General features: G+C 58.9%; 1 protein-coding gene across 1 annotated transcript; it reads left to right on the forward strand.

The window, feature by feature from the left end:
• Positions 1 to 1,267: 1,267 nt before the first annotated feature.
• Hcn2 (hyperpolarization activated cyclic nucleotide gated potassium and sodium channel 2) lies at positions 1,268 to 25,064 on the forward strand. Its single transcript, XM_028858612.1, is given in 13 exon segments — positions 1,268 to 1,386; positions 4,246 to 4,343; positions 4,444 to 4,749; positions 4,752 to 4,883; positions 4,886 to 5,168; positions 13,758 to 14,181; positions 15,536 to 15,697; positions 18,184 to 18,402; positions 19,723 to 19,869; positions 22,515 to 22,755; positions 22,891 to 23,055; positions 23,832 to 24,263; positions 24,266 to 25,064. Coding segments are annotated over 13 exon segments (2,982 nt in total). The 3' UTR covers positions 24,520 to 25,064.
• Positions 25,065 to 25,080: the final 16 nt, after the last annotated feature.

Below are 25,080 nucleotides of genomic sequence, written 5' to 3' on the forward strand. Positions count from 1 at the left end.
TTCCCAAAGCTGGGACCCTTCAGTACAGTTCTCATCTTGTGGGGACCTCCAGCCATAAAATGACTATCGTTGCTGCTTCATTACTGACTTTGTTACTGTTAGGAATCGTAATGTGGATATCTAATATGCCACCCTGTGAAAAGGTCCTTAACACCCAAGGGGGTTGAGAACCACACTGCTCTAGGGTGTCCGAGAAAAGCTGGCCTCTTGAGGGCACTGTTGACCGTCACTGGTGTTCTAAACTGCCCTTTGGCCTAGTACTAGTCTAACTATTGGACACCCGCCCTCCAGGAAGTGTGCTGGGTTATGGGAGACGGACAGGCAGCTTCGTGCGTGAAGTATGGGGCTGGGGCGGGTGTGTGTGGGGTGTTGTTATTGCATGGTTTGGCTCCAGAGAGATGGGATTCTACAGTCAGCTTTGGTTCCAGCATAGTACATCCCCGAGTGGTGGTGGAGGCAGAGTCTCTCACGCACTGGCGGGAGAGGACCACAGGTAAAATGGGAAAGAGATCCTGCCTTCAGGAGCCACCAGAGGGCGTAGCACTTGAGTCCCCTGGTAAGACCTGTGCCCCCAGAACCAAGCAAATGGCTGGGATAGCTGTGGTGCTCACCTGAACTGGCTATACCTAGGTGCCTCATTCTCCTTGTGGATCCCTTAGAAAAACAGGGTATGACCTCGCCAAGGCAGTCAGCCCTGCCTACACAAATGTGCACATGGTCCTGGTAGGGGGAAGCCCAGGATATCCACTCCCAGCACAGCCTGCCTATGGTGTACTTGGGGTTCTGTCCATAAAAGAACCCACCACCACCCCAAAACTGCAGGTGAAACCCCAGTCCTCACGCTCTTTGCCTCTGGGGCCCCAAGATGGTCTCTGGGGCTCTAAGCCTGTGGGTCTTACATCCAGAAAAGAGGGCACAGTGAGAGTTTAGGAGGTGGAGCCCACTGAGGGCTCACCTCCAGAGCAGTGCTCCAGGGGGTGTACCTCCCATCATGCAGGTTCTTGTCCATACAACCAAAGGTTGGTGAGTGTTGGCTGCATGCCCTTCAGCCCAGGACGTTCAGGAGTAAATGCTTACCCCTGTCCTGAAAGCCTGCTCAGTTCCAGAGGTGAGATGGGCACAGGGTCACCTTTGTCAAAACATTTAGAACGATCTGGAACTGGCCTTTGGGGTCCCCCCCTGGGAACCACAGGGTCTCAGGAATCCCAGCCCCCAGCTGGCAGGCAGAGACGAGGCCCAGGGCCTTGGTACAAACAAAGGCGCATTGATGGAGCTGGACCCCACAGGGACCCAGCAGCTGGCTGCTCACTTCTGCTTTGGGCAGACAGGGCTGCCCATCCCTCTCCAGTCCCTGGTCCAGCTCATCTACCCAACCCTAACCCTTATGTAAGGATGGTACCCTGGTGATACCCACAGCATGAGGACCAGGATCCGGAGGCCCAGGGACCCCGGGCAAGGCAGCAGAGCTGAGGTTTGTAAAGACTGTAGTCCATCAGACCGGCTCACCGTGAACCAGCTTCTCCACCTCCCCACCGGGCCTGTGGGAGGAGCACCTACCTAGGCAAGCCTGAAGTGAACCACAGGTTGGTGTGGTGTGCACGCTTGTCTCTCAGCACCCCGGAAGTGGAGTCGCGAGGATTGGGAGTTCCAGGTCACCCTCAGCCACATACTGAGTAAAGTATGTAGACAGAAGTAAGACACTCCTCCCTGCTTAATGTGCAGACGCTAGGGAAACAGACCCCAGGGAGATGTGTGGTGGACACACAAGCTGTGTGTGTGGATCAGAACCTGGAGAGCCACCCCCTTTCCTGAGCCTTACCCTTCGGGCCAGGAAACCCACAGAGCGGATCCTGTCAGCCCAGGGGTCCAGCTTGAGTTTGCCAAAGGCTGCTAGGGCCAGCTTCCCTACAGGCCCACCCCTTCCCTGGCCTAGTTCTGTCTCCGCTCAAACCCAGGAATCCTGAATAGGAAATGACCAGTTAGTGCTGGGAGGATGGGCAGAGGGATTGGGGATGAGGGAGACCTGAGAAGACTGAAGGAGACCCTTGGAACAAATGATTTGATTCCTAGGTCATTAGTTATCCAAAGGCGATGAGATTGTGTGTGTGTGGAGGGTGGATTATAGGGCCGAGCCGAAAATAAAGGTGCACAACTACCCTCAGCGTTTGATTGGTTGCCTGTCAGGGTCTTACCAAGTGGTACCAGTTGGTCTGCAGTTCACTGTGTAGACCAGGTTGGCCTCAAATTCAGAGATGTACTCGCCTCTGACTCTCCAGGGCTGGGAGTGAGGGCAGGGCCACTATACCCGGCATAAAATAAACTAAACTAAAAAAAAAAAAAAAAAAAAAAAACTAGAGAAGCAGGCTGCGTGTTCTAAGAGCATTCATCGCTCTTGCAGGGGACCCTGGGTTTGGTTCCCAGGATCCACATGGTGACAAGCAATACATAGTTCCAAATAACACCAGCTCCAGGGGATCCAACACCCTCTTCTGGCTTCGTTCAGGACCATTCCAGCATGGTGGCACATACATGTATGTACCACATGTATGTACCATGGTGGTGCAAATACATACATACATGTACATAAAAAGATAAACATAGCCGGGCGGTGGTGGCGCACCAGGTGGATCTCTGTGAGTTTGAGGCCAGCCTGGTCTACAGAGCAAGATCCAGGAAAGGTGCAAAGCTACACAGAGAAACTCTGTCTCAAAAAACAAAACAAACAAACAAAAAAGATAAATATATCTAAAAGGACAAAAAGTAGCTAGATAGTTAAAGTGGACAGCTCCTGAGGTATGGCACCCAAGATTGACCTCTGGCTTACACACACACACACACACACACACAGCCCCATCTGAGACTGCAGCCCTGAGCCAGGTACTTATGGAATATTGCAAGCCCACTGGGGCAGGTGTGAGAATGGGTATGGGGAGAGCCTGCAGCCAGGTCGGTCGTCCTAGCATCCTCTGTGACCCCTGGGCTGGCAGAGCCGTCTCCTAGCATGGCGGGTCCTCTGACAGCCTGCCACCGCCGCCGCCGGGCTGCCTCCTCCCCTGCATTCAGCCACAAGCCCTGGGGCTCTGGCGACCTGCCCGGCTGACATCTTCCCAGGGCGAACATAAAAGATCCCCCTTCATCTGGAACAGGCATGTGCCCTGGGGCGGGCCACAGCCTGGCACTGTCAACTCTGATGTTCAAAAGTGGATGCCAAAGGGGCGGCAGGGGCGTCTTTGGAGTCCCCAGGGTCGGGGCAGCCCATCTGTGTCACATGAGGACATGCAGCTGGCAGGGCATACCCCTGACGCCACTGAACACCTACTGTGAGCAGGTACAAGTCCTGTCAGCATCCTGTGAACTCAGGCCAGAAATGGTGCATGCTGGAGGGACCCTGAGGACCCATGAAGGGCCAGAGGGTTCAGGAGAACCTAGGAAGGACCCGGAAGATCTAAGGGGCTCTGGAGGGGACCCAGAAGCATCCAGGAGAGTCTAAGAGGGGCCAGGGGATTTACTGATGAACTTAGGTGGGTCAGGAGGGGGCAGGAGAAGCTAAGGTGCCCAGAGGGGACACACGAAGATTGCCAAGAGTCCGGTGCGTGAGCACTGTCTTCTCACCAACTCCCAGCTATCCTTCCCCTCTACTGCCGCCCCTCCCTCACCCTCCTGTCATAAAATCCTCCCCACTCTGTGAAGCTGGGTGGGCATCTAGAGTCAGATCTGGTGTCACCTGGCACATAGGCTCAGGCCGCAGCTTGGGACCCCCTAGGAGCCGATGTCTCCCCAGAGCTGGGGTGGGTAGAATGTAGCTGAGGCCTGAGTCCAAGGGGATAGAGAAGGGCTCCGTGGGGGTCGGGGGAGGTGCCGAGGCAGAAGCTGAGCTTGGATACCCTGGAGACCTCTAAGGATTGCCATACCTGGAAGCCCTCACTACGCTGAAGGGCACCTTTTGGGGATGAGGTCGCCAGAAGCCACAAGAGATTCTATCGACTACGCTTTTGTTGCTCGACTGTGCCTCGGTTTCCCCACAAGCAGGGCTTGGAGAGGTACTAAGCCTAGATCCCAGAATGATCTCAGCTTTCCCCACACATATCAGTAGGTTTCTGTAGCGAAGGCTTGGTGAAAGGGACAGACCCAGGGATCCGGTGGCCTCCGGGAGCACACTTTTATTATGGAATCTGGCACCTTGAGCAACCCAGAAAGAGGTTGGCACCCGCGGGCTTAGCGTCAGCGGTTGCCCCGCTCGCGCAGTCCTCGGGAACGCGGAGGGAGCCCCAGAGAGGACCAGGGCCTGGTCTGCATCGCGCGCGCAGAGGCAGGGGCCGGCGGGCTGTGCTCGGTGACCTTGGGTGCGTCCTTGGCCTCAGTTTCCCCTGGGGAACTAAGCCTGAGCTCACTTCCAAGGTGTCGAGGGGGCTGACTGACTTTGAGCCTGCCTGAGGACCCTAGCCTCAGTTTCCCCCATCCATCCCCGTGTGGGGGTGGGGGTAGCGCAGGTGGAGGCGGGGCTCCCGCCCCCGCCCCTCCCCCGCGCGAAGAGGCTCCGCCCCCGACTCCGCCCTCCCTCGGGCTCGGCCGGCGGCGGCGGCGGCCGCTCCGCTCCGCACTGCCCGGCGCCGCCTCGCCATGGATGCGCGCGGGGCGGCGGGCGGTCCGGCGATAGTCCGGGCGCGACCCCCGCGCCGGGGCCGCCGCCACCGCCGCCGCCGCCCGCGCCCCCTCAGCCTCAGCCACCGCCCGCGCCACCCCCGAACCCTCGACCCCCTCACACCCGGAGCCGGTGGACGAGCCCGGCCCGCGCGCCCGGCTCTGCAGCCGCGACAGCTCCTGCACTCCCAGCTCGGCCAAGGGCGGCGCGAATGGCGAGTGCGGGCGCGGGGAGCCGCAGTGCAGCCCGAGGGCCCCGCGCGCGGCCCCAAGGTGTCGTTCTCATGCCGCGGGGCGGCCTCGGGGCCCGCGGCGGCCGAGGAGGCGGGCAGCGAGGAGGCGGGCCCGGCGGGCGAGCCGCGCGGCAGCCAGGCCAGCTTCTTGCAGCGCCAATTCGGGGCGCTCCTGCAGCCCGGCGTCAACAAGTTCTCCCTGCGGATGTTCGGCAGCCAGAAGGCCGTGGAGCGCGAGCAGGAGCGCGTGAAGTCGGCGGGGGCCTGGATCATCCACCCCTACAGCGACTTCAGGTGCCGCCTCCGGGAGGGGCCCGTCCTTGGCGCGCCCGGGAGGGGGCGGGGCGCCGCGTCCCGGATGGTGACCTCGGGGTGGTGGCAGTTCGGGGCACAGGGCCGGGGGTGGCGGCAGTCCCCTCGCGGTGACCTCGGGCGCGCCCCGGACCCGCCCCCGAGGGACTCTGATGTGCCGAGGCTCCGCCCTTTTAGAGGCCTGGGGTGAGGGGGTCCCCGGCGCGCCCCCTCCCGCGCGCCCTCGTTGCGGTGGGCGCGCGCCGCGGTCGCAGGGCCAGGGTCTAAGCGCAGAGGAGCGGAGAGGACGAATAGAGGGGAACGTGGGCGCCCAGAGGCCGCGGAGCAGGAGCAAGGATGGAAGGATGGATAGAAAGGAAGAGAAAGAAGAGAAGGAAGGAAAGAAGGAGAAGGAAGGAAGGAAGGAAGGAAGGAGGAAGGAAGGAAGGAAGGAAGGAAGGGCGCATGGGAAGGACGCGCCCCGGAGGCCGCGGGGAGGGGGTTAATCAAGCGGGCGCCGCGCGTTCCCACGGTCTCCGCTTGCGCCTGAGGCGGGTGCGTCCCGAGTCCCCACACATCCTGAGTGTTTGGATATGGACGTGGCCTGAGTTGGCTGCTGCGTGCAGCGGTAGGCGCTGGCGCAGGGCCACGACCCGAGTGTTTGCGTCCATCTGTTTCTCCTTTCCCCGGGAGCTTGCGATGTGATGCCTGCAGGGGTCCTGGGGGGCGTGTGCCCGCCGATCAAGAGGAGGCGTGTCCCTAGGGGTGTGGCTGGTGGGTCTCTAGAAGTACCTGTTGGGATGCTAGCTGTGTGCGCGCGCGTGTGTCCCGGGTGGGTGTCCACCCGCGGGCCGTAGGGAGAGCTGCGTGCAGGGAATGCAGGAGAATGTCCCTGTCTTCGGTGACAGTTGGGATGCAGATTTGTGGACGGGGCGCTCCGCTATCCTGGAAAACTGTAGTCTGAAGTTTCAGGACCACGGACAGCTCTGGGACCTGGTGAGGCTCCTGCTAGTCTGGAGTCCTGGTCCCTTGTTCCCCAGGCCTGAGTCTCCTGAGACACTGACTCTTGAACAAGGATGTTTCAGTGGTGATGCTCCCGTTCTGTCCTTCCTCTTTATCTCCAGTGCTTGATAATTGAGCAAACAGAGGCCCAGGAACAACCTCCCTGAGACCAGAATGCCACCTTTACCACGAACCTGGTTTTGGGAAAGAGGCTCAGGGGTTGGGGCGGGCTGGCAGGCGGGCGGGGTGGGGGGAGCACATTCTGGGCCAACAGGAGCTATTCCTGCATGGCCTGAGTGCCAGATTCAGTCTTGCTCCACAAACGTCCAGGCTTGAGAATTGGACCCTGGGCATTTGCTGGATCCCACCTGTGAGATGGCAGAAGACAGAGCTTCGCCAGGCCTTCCTGGTTGGCCAATATGAACGCAGTCTGGTTCCAGCCAGCCAGGCTGGAAAGGCTGTGGGGACTGCTCGCTCCCCTCCCACCCCAGCATCTCCCTTATGTCCAGGTTACAGGTGGGGAACATGAGGCCAGCCCTAGGCTTGGGTTCTTAGCCACAGTGGTGACATGTGGCGGTTTTGGGGTGCATGGGAAGGGAAGGCTGGGAGAAGAAACTGAGCTCCTGTCCTTGAGGCCCTGTGGTACAGATGCCTGGGGGACCTGTACATGCCGTGGCTGCTTTAAGCCCTGGTGGGTTCAAAGGCCACCGGTCTTGCCTGGACAGCCAGATTGTAAAATAGGGGGTGAGCAAACAGAAGGGACAGAGGCTGTAGTTGGGGTTAAAGGAGTCAGTGTGGCCATCAAACTTCAAGGCTGGTTCAGGGGGCCACCCACCTTTCATGTCTGGGGACTTGTGTCCCATCTAGGACCTTCCGTGTTGACCAAGACAGGTCTTCAGAGCCTCTAGGGGCGATTGGAAACACCACACAAGTGCTGACTAGTGATGAATAGGGGATTGATTGATTGATTTCGGTCTTCCCTGGGTGGTTCCTACTGATGAAACATGCACACCCTCAGCTCAGTTTCCACCTTTTGTCCTGAGACAGGATTTCATTAAGTTGTTCGGTAGCCTTGAACTTATCGTCCTCTTGCCTCAGTTTCCCAGGATGACAGGTGTGCACTACTAGGCCCAGCTGTATTGATTTAACAACAAAAAAAGGAAGATCCCACCCCAAGGCTGGGAGAGGAAGAGACATTCAGACATAGTTGTCTCAGGAGGTTGGTGGGCTGATGGAAATATGTGTGTGTGTGTGTGTGTGTGTGTGTGTGTGTGTACATATATATGGTGTATATCTTTAAAATATTTATGCAGAGTAGTGGGCGGGGCCTCCCGTCTTTCCAGGGGCTGAGCACCTCCCTCTGTTGGCTGTGACCTGGTTCCCCAGTGGCTCAGTCCTGTGACTTGGCAGGCAGGCCTGACATCCGAATGGGACTTTATTGGTTGGTGACTAGGAACCTGTTCTCCCCGCCCAGGCAGGAGGGGCAGGAGAAGTCACTGAAGGCATGGAGGGAGGCAGGCAGGCTGGGATGGCAGAGCCCTTGGGCACCAGTTGCCTGCACCATGCAGTCCACAGGGACCTAGGGGTGCCAAGTTCTTAGCAGAATTCTGTCCCAGAGTCCCCTAGGACTGCAGGGCGCCTAGGGACCACTTTAGGCTTCTCTGCATCCATCTCAAAGATGTGAGGAGGTTGTGCTGTGGGGGAAGGGGCAGGTGTCTGATGCTGTCTGAAAGGATCTTCTAAACACCCCCCTCCTTTTTGGATAGAATTTTGTCCAAGCTGTGCCCAGACATCTAAAAATTATCATTATTTCAATTCTTCTTACATTTGTGCGCTGTGTGTGTGGGCACCACGGCGCCCATGTGTTCTTCAGAGGGAGGGCAACTTGTGGGAGGGACTTCTCTCCTTCTGCCCCGTGGGTCCCAGGGACTGAACGCAGTTTGTCAGGTTTTGGTAACTGTGACTTTTACCAGTGAGTTTTCTCACTGCCTCCACTTTTTTTCTTAAAATGTAGCTGAGGATGGCCTTGAACTTCTGATCCTCCTGAGTGCTGGATGACTGGAGTGTGCCCCCAAGCCCGGCTTCTGCGCTGCTGGAACTGTGAGCAGCGGGCTGTGTGCATGCTCGGAGAGTATGCTACCCACTGACCTCCCATTTGAGCTCTTACTCTGTAGGCCAGGCCGACCTCCCACTTACAGTAATCCTCCTGCTTCATCCTCCCAGGTGCTAGGATCACAGGCAATTGCCACCCCACCCAGTTTTACCTGGTTCTTCTGAGAATCAGCCCTGGCCCTGAGAAGGTTCTGGAAGCTTCTATGGAGAAGCAGGGTCGAGGGGGCTTGGGGAAAGTGTACCAGGTCTGGATTCACATGCTCAAGTTGGGTGTGATACCTGGAGAAGAGGAGAGAGCCGAGCAGTCCTCCTCGGGAGCTGTTAGACCCACTCCAGACCTGTAGGCGCCGGTTCTGAGCCTGCCACACCCTCCCACGAGATGGCCAGGGGTCAGTGTGAGGTCAGGATGTTGCTTCCTGCATGCAAATCCCTGGAAATGGGCCCTGTATCAAGGCCCTAGAATAAATCGCATTATCATCGGGGATGTGGTGTTTGGGCATGCACCGGCCTCCCGGATGGGGTTGGGACCCGGAAACTCTCAGTGTTGTGAAAGAAGTCTTTGGGGAGGGGTGAGGCCCCCTCTTCCTGTGCCCCAAGGCTATCCTTTCAGTGTTCAGGGGACCCCTTTCCTTGGCATGGCCTCGTCAGCCTCCAACACACACTCAAGCACAGTGTCGGATGACCCCCATCCCCTGTTAGCCACCCTGACGTTATTCCTGAGTTGAGTGACAGATTGTAGTCTCCTTGACCAGGTGGGGATCTCTCAGCCCTCTGCAGATTCCGTTGTTTCCAGGTCCCTCTGCCTCCGCCTGGGAAGCCCCACACTGGCATCAGAGTCTCTGTATTGCTATTCTGACTGCCCGGGAACCACCTCTCCCCCACACCATCAGCTCTTGAATGCCAGCTCCTCCGAGACAACACAACCCAGGTCCATCTCTCACACCTTGGCATTGAGCACAATCCTTCCTGGTGGACATTTCCTCCTTAACCCACCCCCACAGGAGCTGGGAGTTAGGGAGCATGCAGCCTGTGTGTGGCTATCTACTGCCCCTGGTCACTGTGTCCCTGGCGCTTGGCATATAATGGGCCTCTACAAATCCTGCACCTGGGACTCCAGCTGTCTTCCCACCGGGTTTCCAGCCCTAATCCTGACACCTGCTCTGGGGACTCAGTGGGCTCAGACCCTGATCCTCTGTCCAAGCCTGGCCCGTAATCCCTGATCTCCGGCCTCTAATCCCTCCAGCTTTGCTGGGATCTGTGATCCCAGACGGCTTCTGGCTCCATCTCGGGTCTGCCTGGAGAGATGTGGCTGCCCTGGTTGGTCCACGGAAGTCTGACCTTGGCTTGGAGGGCGCAGTGAGCAGCTCTTTGGACCCTGACTGTCCCAGTGGGACTGTGACCCACCCCAGCAGTGCCCAGCTGTGAATGGGAGGGGCTTTTCTCTATTACGCCATCATCTATGGGCCTCAGTTTCCCTTCTGGAGCTGAGAATGGCTGGGCAGCTGAGGGGGAATAGAGTTCATTTGGTGTCCGCCATCCAGAATCCACCTATGGATATGAGAGGGCTCAGGCTGAGGGTCAGCGAGAGAGACTCCTTCTCTTGTTTCCCAACGGATCTGACCCCTGAGCCGGGGGCTTGAGAGTCCCCACAGAATTGGGCCATCACCAGGACTCATTGTTTATTAGGGAATTTGTTTTGTTTTATTTGAGAAGGTCTCATGTAGCCCAGGCTGGCCTCAAGCTCATTATGTAGTTAAAGATGTCTTTGAACTCTCTGGCCTCAACTTCCCAAGTGTTCCCAGCTGGGGATGGCGTAGAGAATCCCTGGAGTCTTAGAGAAGGTGGGGATGATGCTTCTCAAGGACGCACAGCCTGAGAGGGAAGTTTGAGCTGAGTCTGGACGACCCGCCATGCCAGGTCCTGTCTCCTCAAACTAGATGTCATGGCGAGGGGCTTTGAGACTGGTGGGGGAGGGGACCTCCGGGGTCCTGGGGCTCTCGATGTGCCGTCCTGATCCCCTCGGTGTGGGACTTCAGACCCATTCGGACTGTATCTGTGGGGACCAGGTTGACTAGGGAGGGTGAAGGCTAGGAACACTTGGGTTAGAGCAGGTGGGCTCCACCCTACCAGGGCCACAAGGACAGCCACCACTGTTCTGTCTCCTCTGTCCCTGGGAGAAAGCAGGCCACACCATGTGGCCTGGAGATGCAGTCGCTGAGGGAGGTTCCTGGACAGAGTGACTGGGGACAGAGGACAGCCTCAGTCCCGGGCCTCATTTCCCACCTGGCAATCCCTGGGCCTCAGTGGGCAGTGTGCCTGGCCCTGACCCCCCCCCCCAAAGAGAAGTGTGTGCGTGACTGCGGCCTAGAAAGAGGTGCCTCCTGTGCTCTGCAGACTGTGTCAGGACCCACCCTCTAATCGTTTCTGAGCCTCCTTCCCATCGCCCTTGAAAGTGCCCCCCCAGTGGTTCCTAGGTCCTCCTGGTGGTTTCTTGGCCCACCCTTAGTTGTTGCCAGCTCCCCACCACCAAAGACGGTTACTGTGCCCACCAATGGTGGTTTCTAGGTTGCCCTGGTGGTTTCTAGTTCCTGTTGACTTTTGGTTGTTTTACTCTGGCTCTTCCCCCAAAGAGAAGGCATCCTCAATCCAGAAAGGAGAGGTTGAGGCCGAGCTTTATGACGGAGAGCAGCAGTTCAGAGCGTCTGTTGATGAACAGGACCTCTCATCATGGTCTGAGCCACCAATGCTGTCCAGACTCGTGGCCAAATTTAAAGCAGTTATTTATGGCTGGGAAGAGAAGTAGGTTTTGGTTCCTTTCACTCGGTGGGCTGACTCACAACCTCCTGTAACTCCAGCTCCTGGGGCATCAGACACCCTCTTCTGGCCTCTGCACTCACATGCGCAGGACAGTCCCCACCCTAGACCTGCAAACATACACATAATTTAAAATGAAAAGTTTTAGCCGGGTGGTGGTGGCACACACCTTTAATCCCAGCCCTTGGGAGGCAGAGACAGGCGGATCTCTGTGAATTCGAGGCCAGCCAGGGCTACACAGAGAAAAACCCTATCTCAAAGGAAAAAAAACAAAAAAAAACCTTGAAATCTGTTATTTGCTTTTGCTCTTGAGGTCTGAGAGACCCTTGCCTACCTCCAGGAGTGTTAGCCCTCAGCTCCAGAGGTCTTTTTCCCACCAAGAGGGTTTGTGAGGGACATCGTACATGGGTAGAATCCCCAAATCCTCCCCCAAAGGGCTTCGCCCTATACGGGCTGAGGAGAGAAAAGACTAAGGTCCTCAGGGAACGGAGACTCTTGCCCAAGGTCACTCATGCCTGGCAGGTGCGGGCACAAGGCTGGGCTGGGAGACTCTGGGTGTTGTCCGGCCGTTGGCTCTCACAGTCTGAGCTGCTGAGAATGCCCCAGTACAAATCACTTTTTAATTTCTCTCTCTCTCTCTTTTTTTGGACTGTTTCCTTGAGCTCAGTTCTCTGACGTGGAGTGCTGGTCGCCCGCTGGGCATGGTGTTTATAACTGTACCCCTGAGGTGCAGGCCAGCAGAAGGAGCCAGCTCACAGGCGGGCCCTGAGACAGCAGCTCCAGACACCGCACCCCTGATGCACGTCACTCCTTCGAGCTGATTCGGGCGAGTGCCCAGCCTGTGTGCTCTAGAAACAGTGGGCTCTGTGCTTCCTGTGGGAAGCCCCGAATTCCGGGGCTGGCGACACATGGGGCTGACACTGTCTAGGTGTGAGGAGACCCTCTCCTGTTTTTGTTTGTTTGGAGACAGGCTCTCTCTCTGTCTGGCCTGTCTCCCTGGCCGGCCTGGAAGTCACAGAGGCCCCCTGCATCTCCCTCCTGATGCTGAGATTGTAAGGGTCCCCCACCATGCCTGGCCTAGTTCTAGAACTCTGAATCCTCCTGCCTCCTCTCCAGCACTAGGATGGCACCTGTGCCCACCGTGCCTAGCTCTCCAGGGTGTTTCTTGAGGTGACCAGCTGAGCCCTACAAGAGCTGTGGTCTCGCCGTGGTGCGGGCCCCGCAGCTCTTAGTGGAGAAGAGAAGCTGCTAGAAGCCCCGGCCATGTACCCTACCTGGCTCTTAGCCTCCCACCCATGCCCGGCGGTGTGCCACCCACTGGCTCCCATCCCTTTTGAAGGCCAGATTTGTACCTGGCACATGGTCCCTCTCTGGTCATGTGAAGTGTTTAATCTATTTTGAGTCTTCTCTGCGGTCTGGAGGTACCTTCAAGGCAAGGTCAGAGTGGGCCAGAGAGAGGGACCCTGGCTGCCTGGGGTCAGGAGGCTCCTTTGAGGAAGTCCAGTCCTTGCCACACAGCAAGACCTGGAGTCCCGGAGACCACCTTAGGATTGTGGTCTGGAGACCCACCTTAGAGTCCCAGAGGGAGAGAGACCACCTTGGATTGGGATCCCAGAAACTACATTAGTTTTGCTGTAGACCTACCTCAGGGTTGGGGTCCCAGAGACCACCTCAGGCTTGGGGTCCCAGAGACCACCTCAGGCTTGGGGTCCCAGAGACCACATTAAGGTTGGGGTCCCAGAGACCACCTCAGGATTGGGGTCCCGGAGACCACCTCAGGCTTGGGGTCCCGGAGACCACCTCAGGCTTGGGGTCCCAGAGACCACCCAGAGAACATTAGGGTTGGGTCCCAGAGACCACCTCAGGATTGGGGTCCCGAGACCATAGGTGGGTCCGAGACCACCTCAGGCTTGGGGTCCCAGAGACCACATTAGGGTTGCGGTTCCAGAGACCACCTCAGGATTGGGGTCCCGGAGGAGACCACCTCAGGCTTGGGGTCCCAGAGACCACATTAGGGTTGTGGTTCCAGAGACCACCTCAGGTTGGCCAAGACCACCTCAGGGTTGGGGTCCCGGAGACCACCTCAGGCTTGGGGTCCCAGAGACCACCTCAGGCTTGGGGTCCCAGAGACCACCTCAGGCTTGGGGTCCCGGAGACCACCTCAGGGTTGGGGTCCCGGAGACCACATTAGGGTGGAGACCTCAGTTGGGTCCGAGACACTAGGGTGGGTCCGGAGACCACCTCAGGCTTGGGGTCCGGAGACCACCTTAGGGATGGGGTTTTGGAGACCACCTCAGGATTGGGGTCCCGGAGATCACCTCAGGCTTGGGGTCCGGAGACCACCTCAGGTTGGGGTCCGGAGACACTCAGGTCCCGGAGACCACCTCAGGATTGGGGTCCCGGAGACCACCTCAGGGTTGGGGTCCCGGAGACCACCTCAGGCTTGGGGTCCCGGAGACCACCTCAGGGTTGGGGTCCCGGAGACCACCTCAGGGTTGGGGTTCCGGAGACCACCTCAGGGTTGGGGTTCCGGAGACCACATTAAGGTTGCAGTTCTGGAGACCACCTTAGGGTTTTGCGGTATCCGAAACACCCTGGGCTGGGGAGGAGGGAGCGCCTGCCGAGGCCAAGGCCGGGAGGTGTGAGCATCCTGCCTGTCCCCAGGTTCTACTGGGACTTCACCATGCTGCTGTTCATGGTGGGAAATCTCATCATCATCCCAGTGGGCATCACGTTCTTCAAGGACGAGACCACCGCGCCGTGGATCGTCTTCAATGTGGTCTCGGACACTTTCTTTCTCATGGACCTGGTGCTGAACTTCCGTACTGGCATTGTGATTGAGGACAACACGGAGATCATCCTGGACCCCGAGAAGATAAAGAAAAAGTACCTGCGCACGTGGTTTGTGGTAGACTTCGTGTCGTCCATCCCGGTGGACTACATCTTCCTCATCGTGGAGAAAGGCATTGACTCTGAGGTCTACAAGACGGCGCGCGCGCTGCGCATCGTGCGCTTCACCAAGATCCTCAGCCTGCTGCGGCTGCTGCGTCTATCGCGGCTCATTCGCTACATCCACCAGTGGGAGGAGGTGAGGGGCAGGCAGTGGACCAGTTGTGGGCGGGACCCCAGCGACGTGGTCTTGGGCAGGACTAGGGCTATAATTGAAGTCGGGGCCACCAGCGATAGAGAGTCCAGGGATGCTGGGCTTGGGGTGTGGGTGGGGCTTCGACTGTGGACCAGGCAAAGGATGCAGGGGCGTGGTTCACGAGGGATGTTGGAGACTAAGTCTAGGGCTTGGAGATGGGGTCCTTAGGTGTGCGATCGTGGGGGTGGGGGTGGGGTGGAACCTTGGGCTTGGGTGGGGCCAAAGTCTATTCTGTGAGTCTGGCCGATCATCTGAGGGTGGGACCTAGGTATAGGTGTGACCATGGCTTTAGGGCCAGGGCTTTGACTTGGGGTGCGCATGAGAGACATGGACACCGGTACTGTGGGTAAGAGGTCTTGGCAGGGGCAGGGATCACAAGAAACAGACTAGGGCTGCAGGGCTACGGCTTTGGGGTTTAGCTGGGTCAAAGCTGCAGGGAGAGAACCTCACGCTTGGGCAGGGCCAGAGCTGCGGATGTGGGGCCCACCTGGATACCAGTTCCGGGAGTACAGGGCCTTCGGCTGTGGGTGTGGCCAAGGCTGAGGATCATAAGAGGAAGCAGGCAGGGCTAAGGCCTCTACAGGGAACAAAGATGGCATCTTAGGGCAGAGTCAAAGCTGGGGGGGGCGGGGCTTGCGGGACCAAGGCTGCAGGGGGGAGCTGCCAAGGGCAGCGGATGAGACCCTTACTCTGGGAGCCTTCAGGGAAGCGAGGTTTGCCTGCGATGGAAGGCCCAGAGCTGGGCCACACCCAGGGAGATGAGGAGCGAGGTTTGCAGAGGGACGGCGTAAGTGGTGCATTGCACATTGTCAGGCGTCTCACATTGTGGTTGTAGGCTCAGGAGCAGGCCTGAGGACAGTCTTGGGGACCTCCATGGATCCCCTCCTCCCTCACGGACCTTCAGGACACTGGACTTTGGGGAGTCCTTCAGACAGCCTCGTGGTGTTAACATGCCCCTTCCTGTAAGATGTAGGGGAAGGAGGCTCAGACTTCTCCAGCTACCCAACTCCCAAATTCAGAGCTCTGACTCTGGCCCGTTCCCGCCTCCCTGGCCACTGGGAGGATCTTAGAGGGGCTGGCAGGTGGAGACAGAACTTGGGCAGGCTGGGGCCGGACGTTCCAGAGGGGTCTCGGGTGAGGTAGGCTAGGCGGAATTCGGAACAGAAGTGGCTGGGGGAGGGTACAGAGGATTTCACTAACCTTGGACAAGAAGGTCACAGGACTCCGCAAGCAGGGTGTGGGGCGGGGACAGAAGGAGAGGAGGGTCTGGGGCTCTCATGGTCATGCCCGCTCTCAGATTTTCCACATGACCTACGACCTGGCAAGTGCGGTGATGCGCATCTGTAACCTGATCAGCATGATGCTCCTGCTGTGCCACTGGGACGGCTGCCTGCAGTTCCTGGTGCCCATGCTGCAAGACTTCCCCAGCGACTGCTGGGTGTCCATCAACAACATGGTGGTGAGTGCTCCCGGGCCCGACAGCGCCCCCTGGGGGCCCCCAGCACAGCGCGGCTCCCACTTGCCCTTTTGCCCTGTGCCCAACAGCGCCATCTAGGGTCCTCTGTGGGCAGAGCGGCTCCCGCGTGCTGTGACGCCTGTGCCCACTAGTGCCCCTCAGCTACCCCCAGAGGGCACACTTGCCCCGTGCCCGAAGCCGACAGCGCCCCTGGGGCCCTTCAGCCCGCCTGTCCAGGTGTCTGACGCCTGCCAGTGTCCCCAGGAGCCAGTTTTCAGTGTCACACAGTCACGCTACTCTGCGCTCTTCTTACTTTAAAGAAATGTTTTACTTAGCTGGCAGTGGTGGCGATGCCTTTAATCCCAGCACTCGGGAGGCAGAGGCAGGCGGATCTCTGTGAGTTCGAGGCCAGCCTGGGCTACAGAGACAGCCAGGGCAACACAGAGAAACCCTGTCTTGAAATCCTCCCCCACACACACCCCAAAAATTTTTTAGACTTTTTTGGGGGGGATTTTTGTTTGCTTGTTTGTTTGGTTGGTTGGTTTTTTCAAGACAGGGTTTCCCTGTGTAAGGTTTTGTTTTGTTTTTTCTGTGTAAGTTTTGATGCCTGTCCTGGATCTTGCTTTGTAGACCAGGCTGACAGAGATCTGCCTGGCTCTGCCTCCCGAGTGCTGGGATTAAAGACGCGCGCCACCACCGCCCGGCTGACTTATTTCATTTTATGTGTATGTTTGCCTGCATGTGTATATGTGCACCCATGGAGGTCAGAAGAAGGCATTAGGTACCCCAGGAACTAGAGTTATGGATGTGGGTGCTGAGAACTAAGCTAGGGTCCTCTTCAAGAGCAACAAGTGCTCTCAACAGCTGAGCCTTCTCTCCAGCCCCCCTTACTTGTTTGTTTAAAAGAGTTCATATTAGGTTTATTTTATTGTTATGTTTTAAATTATGTTTATGTGTGTGGGTATATGCACATGAGTGCAGTGCCCTCAGAGGCCAGAAGAGGGCATCAAATAAATCCCCTGGAGTTAGAGTCACATGTGGTTGTGAGCTGCCATGTGAGTTCTGAGAACTGGACCCGGGTCCTCTGGAAGAGCAGCCAGTGCTCTTAACTGCAGAGCCATCAATCCAGGCCCTCTACATTTTGTAATCAGCATCTCATGTAGCCCAGGTTAGCCTCAAATGCATTAGGTAGCTGAGGATCACCTTGAACTTGTGATCACCTTGCCTCTACCTCCAGAGTACTGGGTGGCAGATGCGTACCACCACACCAGCTTCCCTTTTTGTCTTTTTTTTCTTTTAAATAATGCATCTAACTTTCTTATGTGCATTGGTGTGAAGATGTCAGATCCCAGGGAACTGGAGTTACAGACAGTTGTTAGCTGCCGTGTGGGTGCTGGGAATTGAACCTGGGTCCTCTGGAAGAGCAGCCAGTGCTCTTAACCACTGAGCCATCTCTCCAGACCCCCTTTTTGTCTTTATGTAAATGTATTTAAAACAAAACAACCTTCAAATGGGAAAGTTGTTACCATCAGCTCTAAGAAGTAACAACCCCAAGTAGGTGTCCCAGGGTCTGCATCCAGACAATTAAAAAGACTCTGTACAGCTCAGGCAGGAGTCTCTACCAGCTGCTAAGAGAGGCAGATGTAGGATGGTAGTTCATGGGTAGCAAGACAGAATAAAAAGAGGGTTGGGGGTGACTCAACAGTGGAGCTCCACCTTGAACCTCCCCCCACAGTGAGGGGCTGGGGGCGTGGTCAGTGTGGAGCCCCGCCTAGAATCCCCCAGTGAGGGGTTGGGGGCGTGGTCAGGGTGGAGCCCGCCTAGAATCCCCCAGTGAGGGGCTGGGGGCGTGGTCAGGGTGGAGCCCCGCCTAGAATCCCCAGTGAGGGTAGAGGATACCGCTCAGTGATGAGCACCTGCATAGCATCCCTGAAGCCTTGGTTTGCACGCCTGGAATTGTGAAGTGTGAGTGTGGTCTACAGCGAGGGTCGCACCGCAGGACAGGGACACACACAGCAGACAGGCATCAATGGAGTCAGAAGCCGGGTAGGGAGAACCCACAGGCGCCCCTCCCGAGAGCCGGGCACAGCTGCCCCTGCTGAGGAGCCTATTGTCCGCTGCCGCCTGCACAAGCGGTTCCATTTCCTGGACGGGCCCGCTGCCCCCCCTTTTCTGGCCGGGTCAACTGAGGACATCCAGGGGCGGACCTCTCCCCTCCTTGCCCCTCGGGTGTTATTCCAGTGTCCCAGGGCTCTGCAGCTGGCACCCTTGACCTTGAGGCTGCTTTGGCGAGCGCAGCCCTTTTGTGGCTTCGTTTCTCCAGACGTGCGGTGGGGGGAGGTGAAGTGGGGTGCGACCCTCAGGCCCGTCCCTGCAAGTGCCCCGCTGGTTCTCTCTGGTCGCGGGGAGCTCACCCCCGTCGCGTGCCAGCGGGAGGGTGGGCAGGAGGGTCCAGGGACCCCCCTCAGCCATCCCCGCTGACCTTGCAGAATCACTCGTGGAGCGAACTCTACTCCTTCGCGCTCTTCAAGGCCATGAGCCACATGCTGTGCATCGGCTACGGGCGGCAGGCGCCCGAGAGCATGACGGACATCTGGCTGACCATGCTCAGCATGATCGTGGGGGCCACCTGCTACGCCATGTTCATCGGCCACGCCACGGCCCTCATCCAGTCCCTGGACTCCTCCCGGCGCCAGTACCAGGAGAAGGTCAGAGGGGGCGCTTGCCCTGAGTCTGGGGTGGGGAAGGGTGCTGGTGCTGAGGGCTCCCGTCAGCGCTCAGGACACAGTCAAGAAAGGACCCGGCTGGCGTAAGTGAGGTGAGGGGACAGGAGCCCGTGGGGTTCGGAGCCGATCAGACCAGTCCCTGGGGCCCGGTTCTGAGCATTCTGGGGTGTCAGTGACATGGGGGTGGCTGGGCAGCAGGGTGAGCCTTCGCAGAGAGTAGCGTTACCAGCCATTTCCGTCTGTCCTCTGCACAGAGTGAGTCCTCCAGGCTGGCGCTGGGGACATGCGGCAGCCGAAAGGGCAGGGGCCGCGCCTTCCGCCGCCTGCACCCCCGTCCTCTGCAGTGGGTCTCAATTCCCCACCCCCTAGAGTGCCAGCCGGGTCACCCGGGCTCTGTGCCAGGCACCCGCGTCCGGAAGCCTCCGTCTTACACCCAAACATGAGCGGGTGCTGCCACCACCCGCCGTCACGGGGTCTGCTGAGATAAGGGCAGCTGTGGCTTAGAAATGGGGCCGGGGACAGCCTGGCACCCACACCCCAGCCCTGCAGGGGAGGGGCTGACTCTGTGTGGTTCCCCGGGTCCCAGGGGCAGGCTTTGGATGGAAGTCAGCATGCATGCTGATGTTGACTCCACAGATAACCAAGCCTCAGATCTGAGCCAGACACCCTAAGGTGCCCGCCCAGTAGACATTTTGAGAGACGTGGTGTCGTGTACCCCATGCTGGCCTCGAGCGCACTCTATGACAAGGACGACCTTGAACTCCTGACCCTCCTGCCTAGTGATGAGGTTAGAGGTTAAATACTGGTCCAGACTCAGGTTTAAACATAACTGTATCTGCTAACTGGGCATGGCGTCTCAGGCTGTCATCTCACCGCTCAGGAGGCTGAGCTCAAATTCCGGGCCAGCCTGGGCTACAGAGTGAGACCCTACTGCACACAACAGAACGAAGCAGGAGGGCCTGGGGAAGGTGTGACTACAGTGCTGGCCGGTCTAGTGTCTGTGAAGACCTGAGTCCCACCCCAGCGTCATAAACCTATCATGGTGGTACACGTCTGTCATGAGAGAGAGGTAGAGGCGGGACAGTCAGTTCAAGGTTAGCCTCGGCTAGCTAGCAACTTCGAGGCCAGCCTGGGCTACATGAAACCCTGTCTCAAAACAAAACATATTTGTCTTTGGTGTTGCTGGCCTTGCCATCTCCCTGGGCCGGGCCGGGCTGGACTGGGTGGTGTGTCCCCGAGCTGGGTGGCGCCGGTCTGGGCCAGTCTCGGGGGCAAACACTGACCCTGCTCTCCTCCCCACAGTACAAGCAAGTCGAGCAGTACATGTCCTTCCACAAGCTGCCCGCGGACTTCCGCCAAAAAATCCACGACTACTATGAACACCGGTACCAGGGGAAGATGTTTGACGAGGACAGCATCCTTGGGGAGCTCAACGGGCCGCTGCGTGAGGTGAGGTGGCCGTGGCCACAGGACCTGGGGAGTCTCGGCCACACCCCGACATCGCACACACCCACCTGTACCCAGGGTCCCACGGATCGGGTCTGACCAGCTGTGGGTGCCCCTGGGCAAGTCTCCCAGGGCTGCCCTGGCCAACACCTGCCCGCCTGCCAGCTTCAGACACCAAGCTACAGTCTCCCAGGTGCAGGACAGACATACACATCTGTGCAGGATGCTCCCTCCAAGACCCAGGGGAGGTCCTTCTGCCCCTCCTGTCATCCACTTGTTTCACGTGTGTGGATGCTTTGCTTGCATGTGGTGCCTGTGGAGGCCAGAGGAGAACATCGGATCCCTTGGAAGTGGAGTCACAGACAGTTGTGAGCTGCCATGTGGGTGCTGGGGATGGAACCCAGGTTCCCTGGAAGAACAGCCAGTGCTCTAACCACTGAGCAGTCTCTCCAGCCCCCCCCCTTTAAGATTCTACTTTACATGTGTGTGTGTGTGCATGTGTGCCCACAGGTGTGTTCAGGTACTTATGCAGGCCAGAAAAGGGTGTCTGACCCATTAGAGCTGGAGTTACAGGTGTTTGTGAGCTACCAGATGTGGGTGCTGGCCAGGATCAAACTCAGGGCCCTCATGATTGAGCAACTTTTTTCTTGTTTTTTTTTTTTAACATGTATTGGTGTTTTGCCTGCACGTATGTCTGTGTGAGGGTGTGGGATCCCCTGGAACTGGAGTCACAGATAGTTGTCAACTGCCATGCAGGTGCTGGGAATTGAACCCGGGTCCTCTGAAGAGCAGTCGGTGCTCCTAACCCACAGCCCCTGAGCAGCAAACGCTCCTGACCACTGAGGAACCTCTTGCACCCCATCTCCTTTTTAAATGCACACGTGTATGCGTCTGGTGTACCAGATGCACAGGGGCCGGAAGGCAGCGTGGGTGTTGCCCTGGAGAACACCAGCCGCCACCTTTTGAGACACGGTCTCCCACTAGCCTGGAGTTCAGTGATTTGGCTAGGCTGGCCCCGAGGATCCTGGCCCTGCCTCCCCAGGCCCGGGATACCAAGCGTACACCAGGAGCTCAGCGTTTCACCCGTGTCTTGAAGACGAACTCCAATCCCCACGCTTGCGTGGCTAGCGCCTTTCTCCCTACCCCTTTACCGGTGCTCACAAAGCCCCCCCCCCCCCCCGAAGCTTGGCTTCATCTGTACGGTTCTTCAAAGGCCCCATTTCCAAGGAAAGTCCCATTCATAGGCTCTGGGACTGCAGCCCTCAGCCCCGGTCTCAGCCGGTGAGGTCGGGGCAGTGGATGCGAAGAGCAACGATAGTGTTCGTGGGTGAGCGTGGCGGGGTGGGCTGAAGCAAGGGCATGATGTCTAGATCCCAGGTGAGGGCACGGCCAGGCCCCCCGGAGGGAATTACAGGAGGAGGCTGCCAAGGCTGGGAGGCCAGGTACCTGTGCAGAGCCTTGGGGCCCAGGGCTGTGTGGGGACATCCCGGGAAGCAGCCTGTGGTAAATGACCTTGGAGATGTTCAACAGGATTCAGTTATTATTCTCACTTATTCCTTCGTAGTGAGTGGAGCTCACAGGCCGCGAAGTACATGGTTGTAGGCATCCATCTCCAGTTCCACAACTTTACTAGCAGCCCAAAGGAAAGCTTTTTGGGGGGAGGAGAGGAGGGCGGTTCGAGAGAGAGTTTCTCTGTGTAGCTTTGGAGCCTGTCCTGGAACTCGCTCTGTAGACCAGGCTGGCCTCGAACTCACAAGAGATCCACCTGCCTCTGCCTCCCGAGTGCTGGGATTAAAGGCGGGCACCACCACCGCCCGGCCCTCTTTTCTATTTTTTAGACAAGGTTTCACTCTACAGCACAGGGTGACCTTAAATTCGTGGCAATCCTCCTGCCTCAGTCTCCCGAGTCTGTGGGATGACAGACGGCCTGGGCCACCCTGTCTGGCTTCGTGGTTGCTTTCTCGTGTGCTCCTCTGACTCCCTCCTTGGCAGGGCCTCAGCTCACAACCCCAGCCCTGTAGTGAATCATGGAGTCTGGTCTTCTTTTCCATGAGTTTCTTGCTGGGTCCTTGGCAGTGACCTTGACTAGATCCAGCTGTATAAAGCACAAGCCTGGAGCGTCCTGGCCAGGATTACATTTCGTGTGTAACTAAGAGAGAATGGATGCCCTAAGAGGCCCAAGGACGCACGTGGTGCGGCCTCCTTCAGAAGTTTGGTTTTTGAGACAGTAGCCCAGTAACCCAGACTGTCCTAGAACTCACTGTGTAGGTGAGGCTGGCCTTGAACTCCTGATCCTCCTGCCTCCAGTGTGCTGTGATGACAGGCCTTCACAACCTGATTTATGCCATGCTGGGGGTGGAAGCCAGGGACTCGTGCATGCCAGGAGAGAGCTCTGTCCACCGAGCCCCTCCTTTGATCCTTTTGGGTATTTGTTTGTTGTTGGTTGGTTGTGGTCCTGTTAGCTACAAAGAGGCCACGTTTTCCTTGCCCAGTCCAGCGTCAGCCATTCCGTGGTGGTGTGGGGACTCGGGCCTCCCTGTGTGTCGTAAGCCAGGCCTCCAGCATCGGCCTAGGGAGTTGGAGAGAGCTGAGGGGCCAGGTCTGGCACAGAGGAGCCCATCACTCAGCCACCCTCCTCCCGTCCACAGGAGATCGTGAACTTCAACTGCCGGAAGCTGGTGGCCTCCATGCCGCTGTTTGCCAACGCAGACCCCAACTTCGTCACGGCCATGCTGACAAAGCTCAAGTTCGAGGTCTTCCAGCCCGGCGATTACATCATCCGAGAGGGCACCATCGGCAAGAAGATGTACTTCATCCAGCACGGGGTGGTGAGCGTGCTCACCAAGGGGAACAAGGAGATGAAGCTGTCCGACGGCTCCTATTTCGGGGGTGAGCACCCCACGTCAAGGGGGAGATCTGGACAGCTGCAGCCTGGGGAGGCCCCAGGAGGCTCTGAGCCGGCAGTGGTGGGGGGTGGGGGTTGTGTGCGGTGCAGCCGCTGAGGCCCCATTCTTGGTTTTGCAGAGATCTGCTTGCTCACAAGGGGCCGGCGCACAGCCAGTGTGCGGGCCGACACCTACTGCCGCCTCTACTCCCTGAGTGTCGATAATTTCAACGAGGTGCTGGAGGAGTACCCCATGATGCGGCGTGCCTTCGAGACCGTGGCCATTGACCGCCTGGACCGCATCGGTGAGCTGCCAGACTGCCTGAGAGGCACCCGGGGAGGTGGAGGCATGGCATACAGAAGGGGTGGGGAGCTGAGGAGTGTCCAGGTGACACAGGGCAAGATGTCCTCCTGGGGTGAAGAGGAGGCCTGGAGGGCAGAGGCAGGAAGGGCCTGGTGGGAACGGCTCCGGCTCAATAAACCAGGCACGTTAGGGGCGTGGAATAGTCTAGGTTTGGTGGCAACATCTGGAAGGAGGCTGGTGGCCTGTGTCAGGCATGTGGGGCAGGGAGAGGTGGAGTCCTTGATGATGAAGGGGAATCGGATGGTAAGACAATGACTTGTAGCCAGGCGGTGGTGGCGTACGCCTTTAATCCCAGCACTGGGGAGGCAGAGGCAGGCGGATCTCTGTGAGTTCGAGGCCAGCCTGGGCTACAGAGTGAGTTCCAGGACAGGCTCCAAAGCTACACAGAGAAACCCTGTCTGGAAAAAAAGACAGTGGCTAGAATCAAGTGTGCCAGGGTGGGTCAGAGGGCACGCAGCAGGGGCTCACACACGCCTGCACACGACAGGGACTCGTTCAGAATGTGCTGGATACACTTGCTTCACCTGCAGTACACAGCAGGCGATTAACATGCACCTGCCACAAGGCAGGCACTCAGTACCTGTGGGTGCCGAGAACATGCCTGCTGCGCGCCGCGCGGCTGGCTGTATACAGTAGGTGCTGTGCTCACACTGGCTGCATAGGCAGGTGCCCAGGCTAGCGCTGACACCCATCCCCCAACTCCCGCTTCGCCCGCAGGCAAGAAGAACTCCATCTTGCTGCACAAGGTTCAGCACGACCTCAGCTCGGGCGTGTTCAACAACCAGGAGAACGCCATCATTCAGGAGATCGTCAAGTACGACCGGCAGATGGTGCAGCAGGCAGAGCTGGGTCAGCGCGTGGGGCTCTTCCCACCGCCGCCGCCGCCGCAGGTCACCTCAGCCATCGCCACGCTGCAGCAAGCCGTGGCCATGAGCTTCTGCCCACAGGTGGCGCGCCCGCTCGTGGGGCCCCTGGCACTCGGCTCCCCACGCCTCGTGCGCCGCGCACCCCCAGGGCCTCCGCCTCCGGCAGCCTCGCCAGGGCCACCCGCCGCCAGCCCCCCGGCCGCGCCCTCCAGTCCTCGGGCACTGCGGACCTCGCCCTACGGTGCACCCAGCTCCCCAGCCACGCGTGTGGGGCCCGCACTGCCGCGCGCCGTCTGAGCCGCGCCTCACGCCCGCTGTCCGCCTCGCAGCCCTCGCTGCCCCACGGCGCGCCCGCGCCCAGCCCCGCGGCCTCCACGCGCCCGGCCAGCAGCTCCACGCCGCGCCTGGGACCCGCGCCCGCGCCCACCGCCCGGACCGCCGCGCCCAGCCCGGACCGCAGGGACTCAGCCTCGCCCGGCGCTGCCGGTGGCCTGGACCCCCTGGACTCTGCGCGCTCGCGCCTCTCTTCCAACTTGTGACCCTTGCGCGCCGCCCCGCGGGCCGGGCGGGGCCGTCATCCACACCAAAGCCATGCCTCGCGCCGCCCGCCCGCCCGTGCCCGTGCAGAAGCCATAGAGGGACGTAGGTAGCTTAGGCGGCGGGCGGCCCTGCGCCCGGCTGTCCCCTCATCGCCCTGCGCCCACCCCCATCGCCCCTGCCCCAGCGGCGGCCGCGCACGGGAGAGGGAGGGGCGCGATCACCTCGGTGCCTCAGCCCCAATTGGGGACGGGGACGGGGCGGCCCTGGCCGAGGAGGAATATGGATCAAGTGCAATACTCGGCCCGCCGGCTTCCCGCTGCCCCAGCCCGGCAAGCTCACGCAATAACCAGCCTGGCCCCTGCCCACGCGTCCGAGTGACCTTCCTCGGGCACCCAGGGGTGGGCTTCACGGCCAAGCCGGCGTGGGGGCGAGGCTGGGTCCCCGCCGTCGCCATGAATGTACTGACGAGCCGAGGCAGCAGCGGCCCCCATGCCCCATTAACCCACACCCCATTCCGCGCAATAAACGACAGCATTGGCGCCCAGCGCCGTGTCTGGTTG

The sequence above is a fragment of the Peromyscus leucopus genome, chromosome 22 (assembly GCF_004664715.2).
Source record: "Peromyscus leucopus breed LL Stock chromosome 22, UCI_PerLeu_2.1, whole genome shotgun sequence".
Classification (NCBI taxonomy): domain Eukaryota; kingdom Metazoa; phylum Chordata; class Mammalia; order Rodentia; family Cricetidae; genus Peromyscus; species Peromyscus leucopus.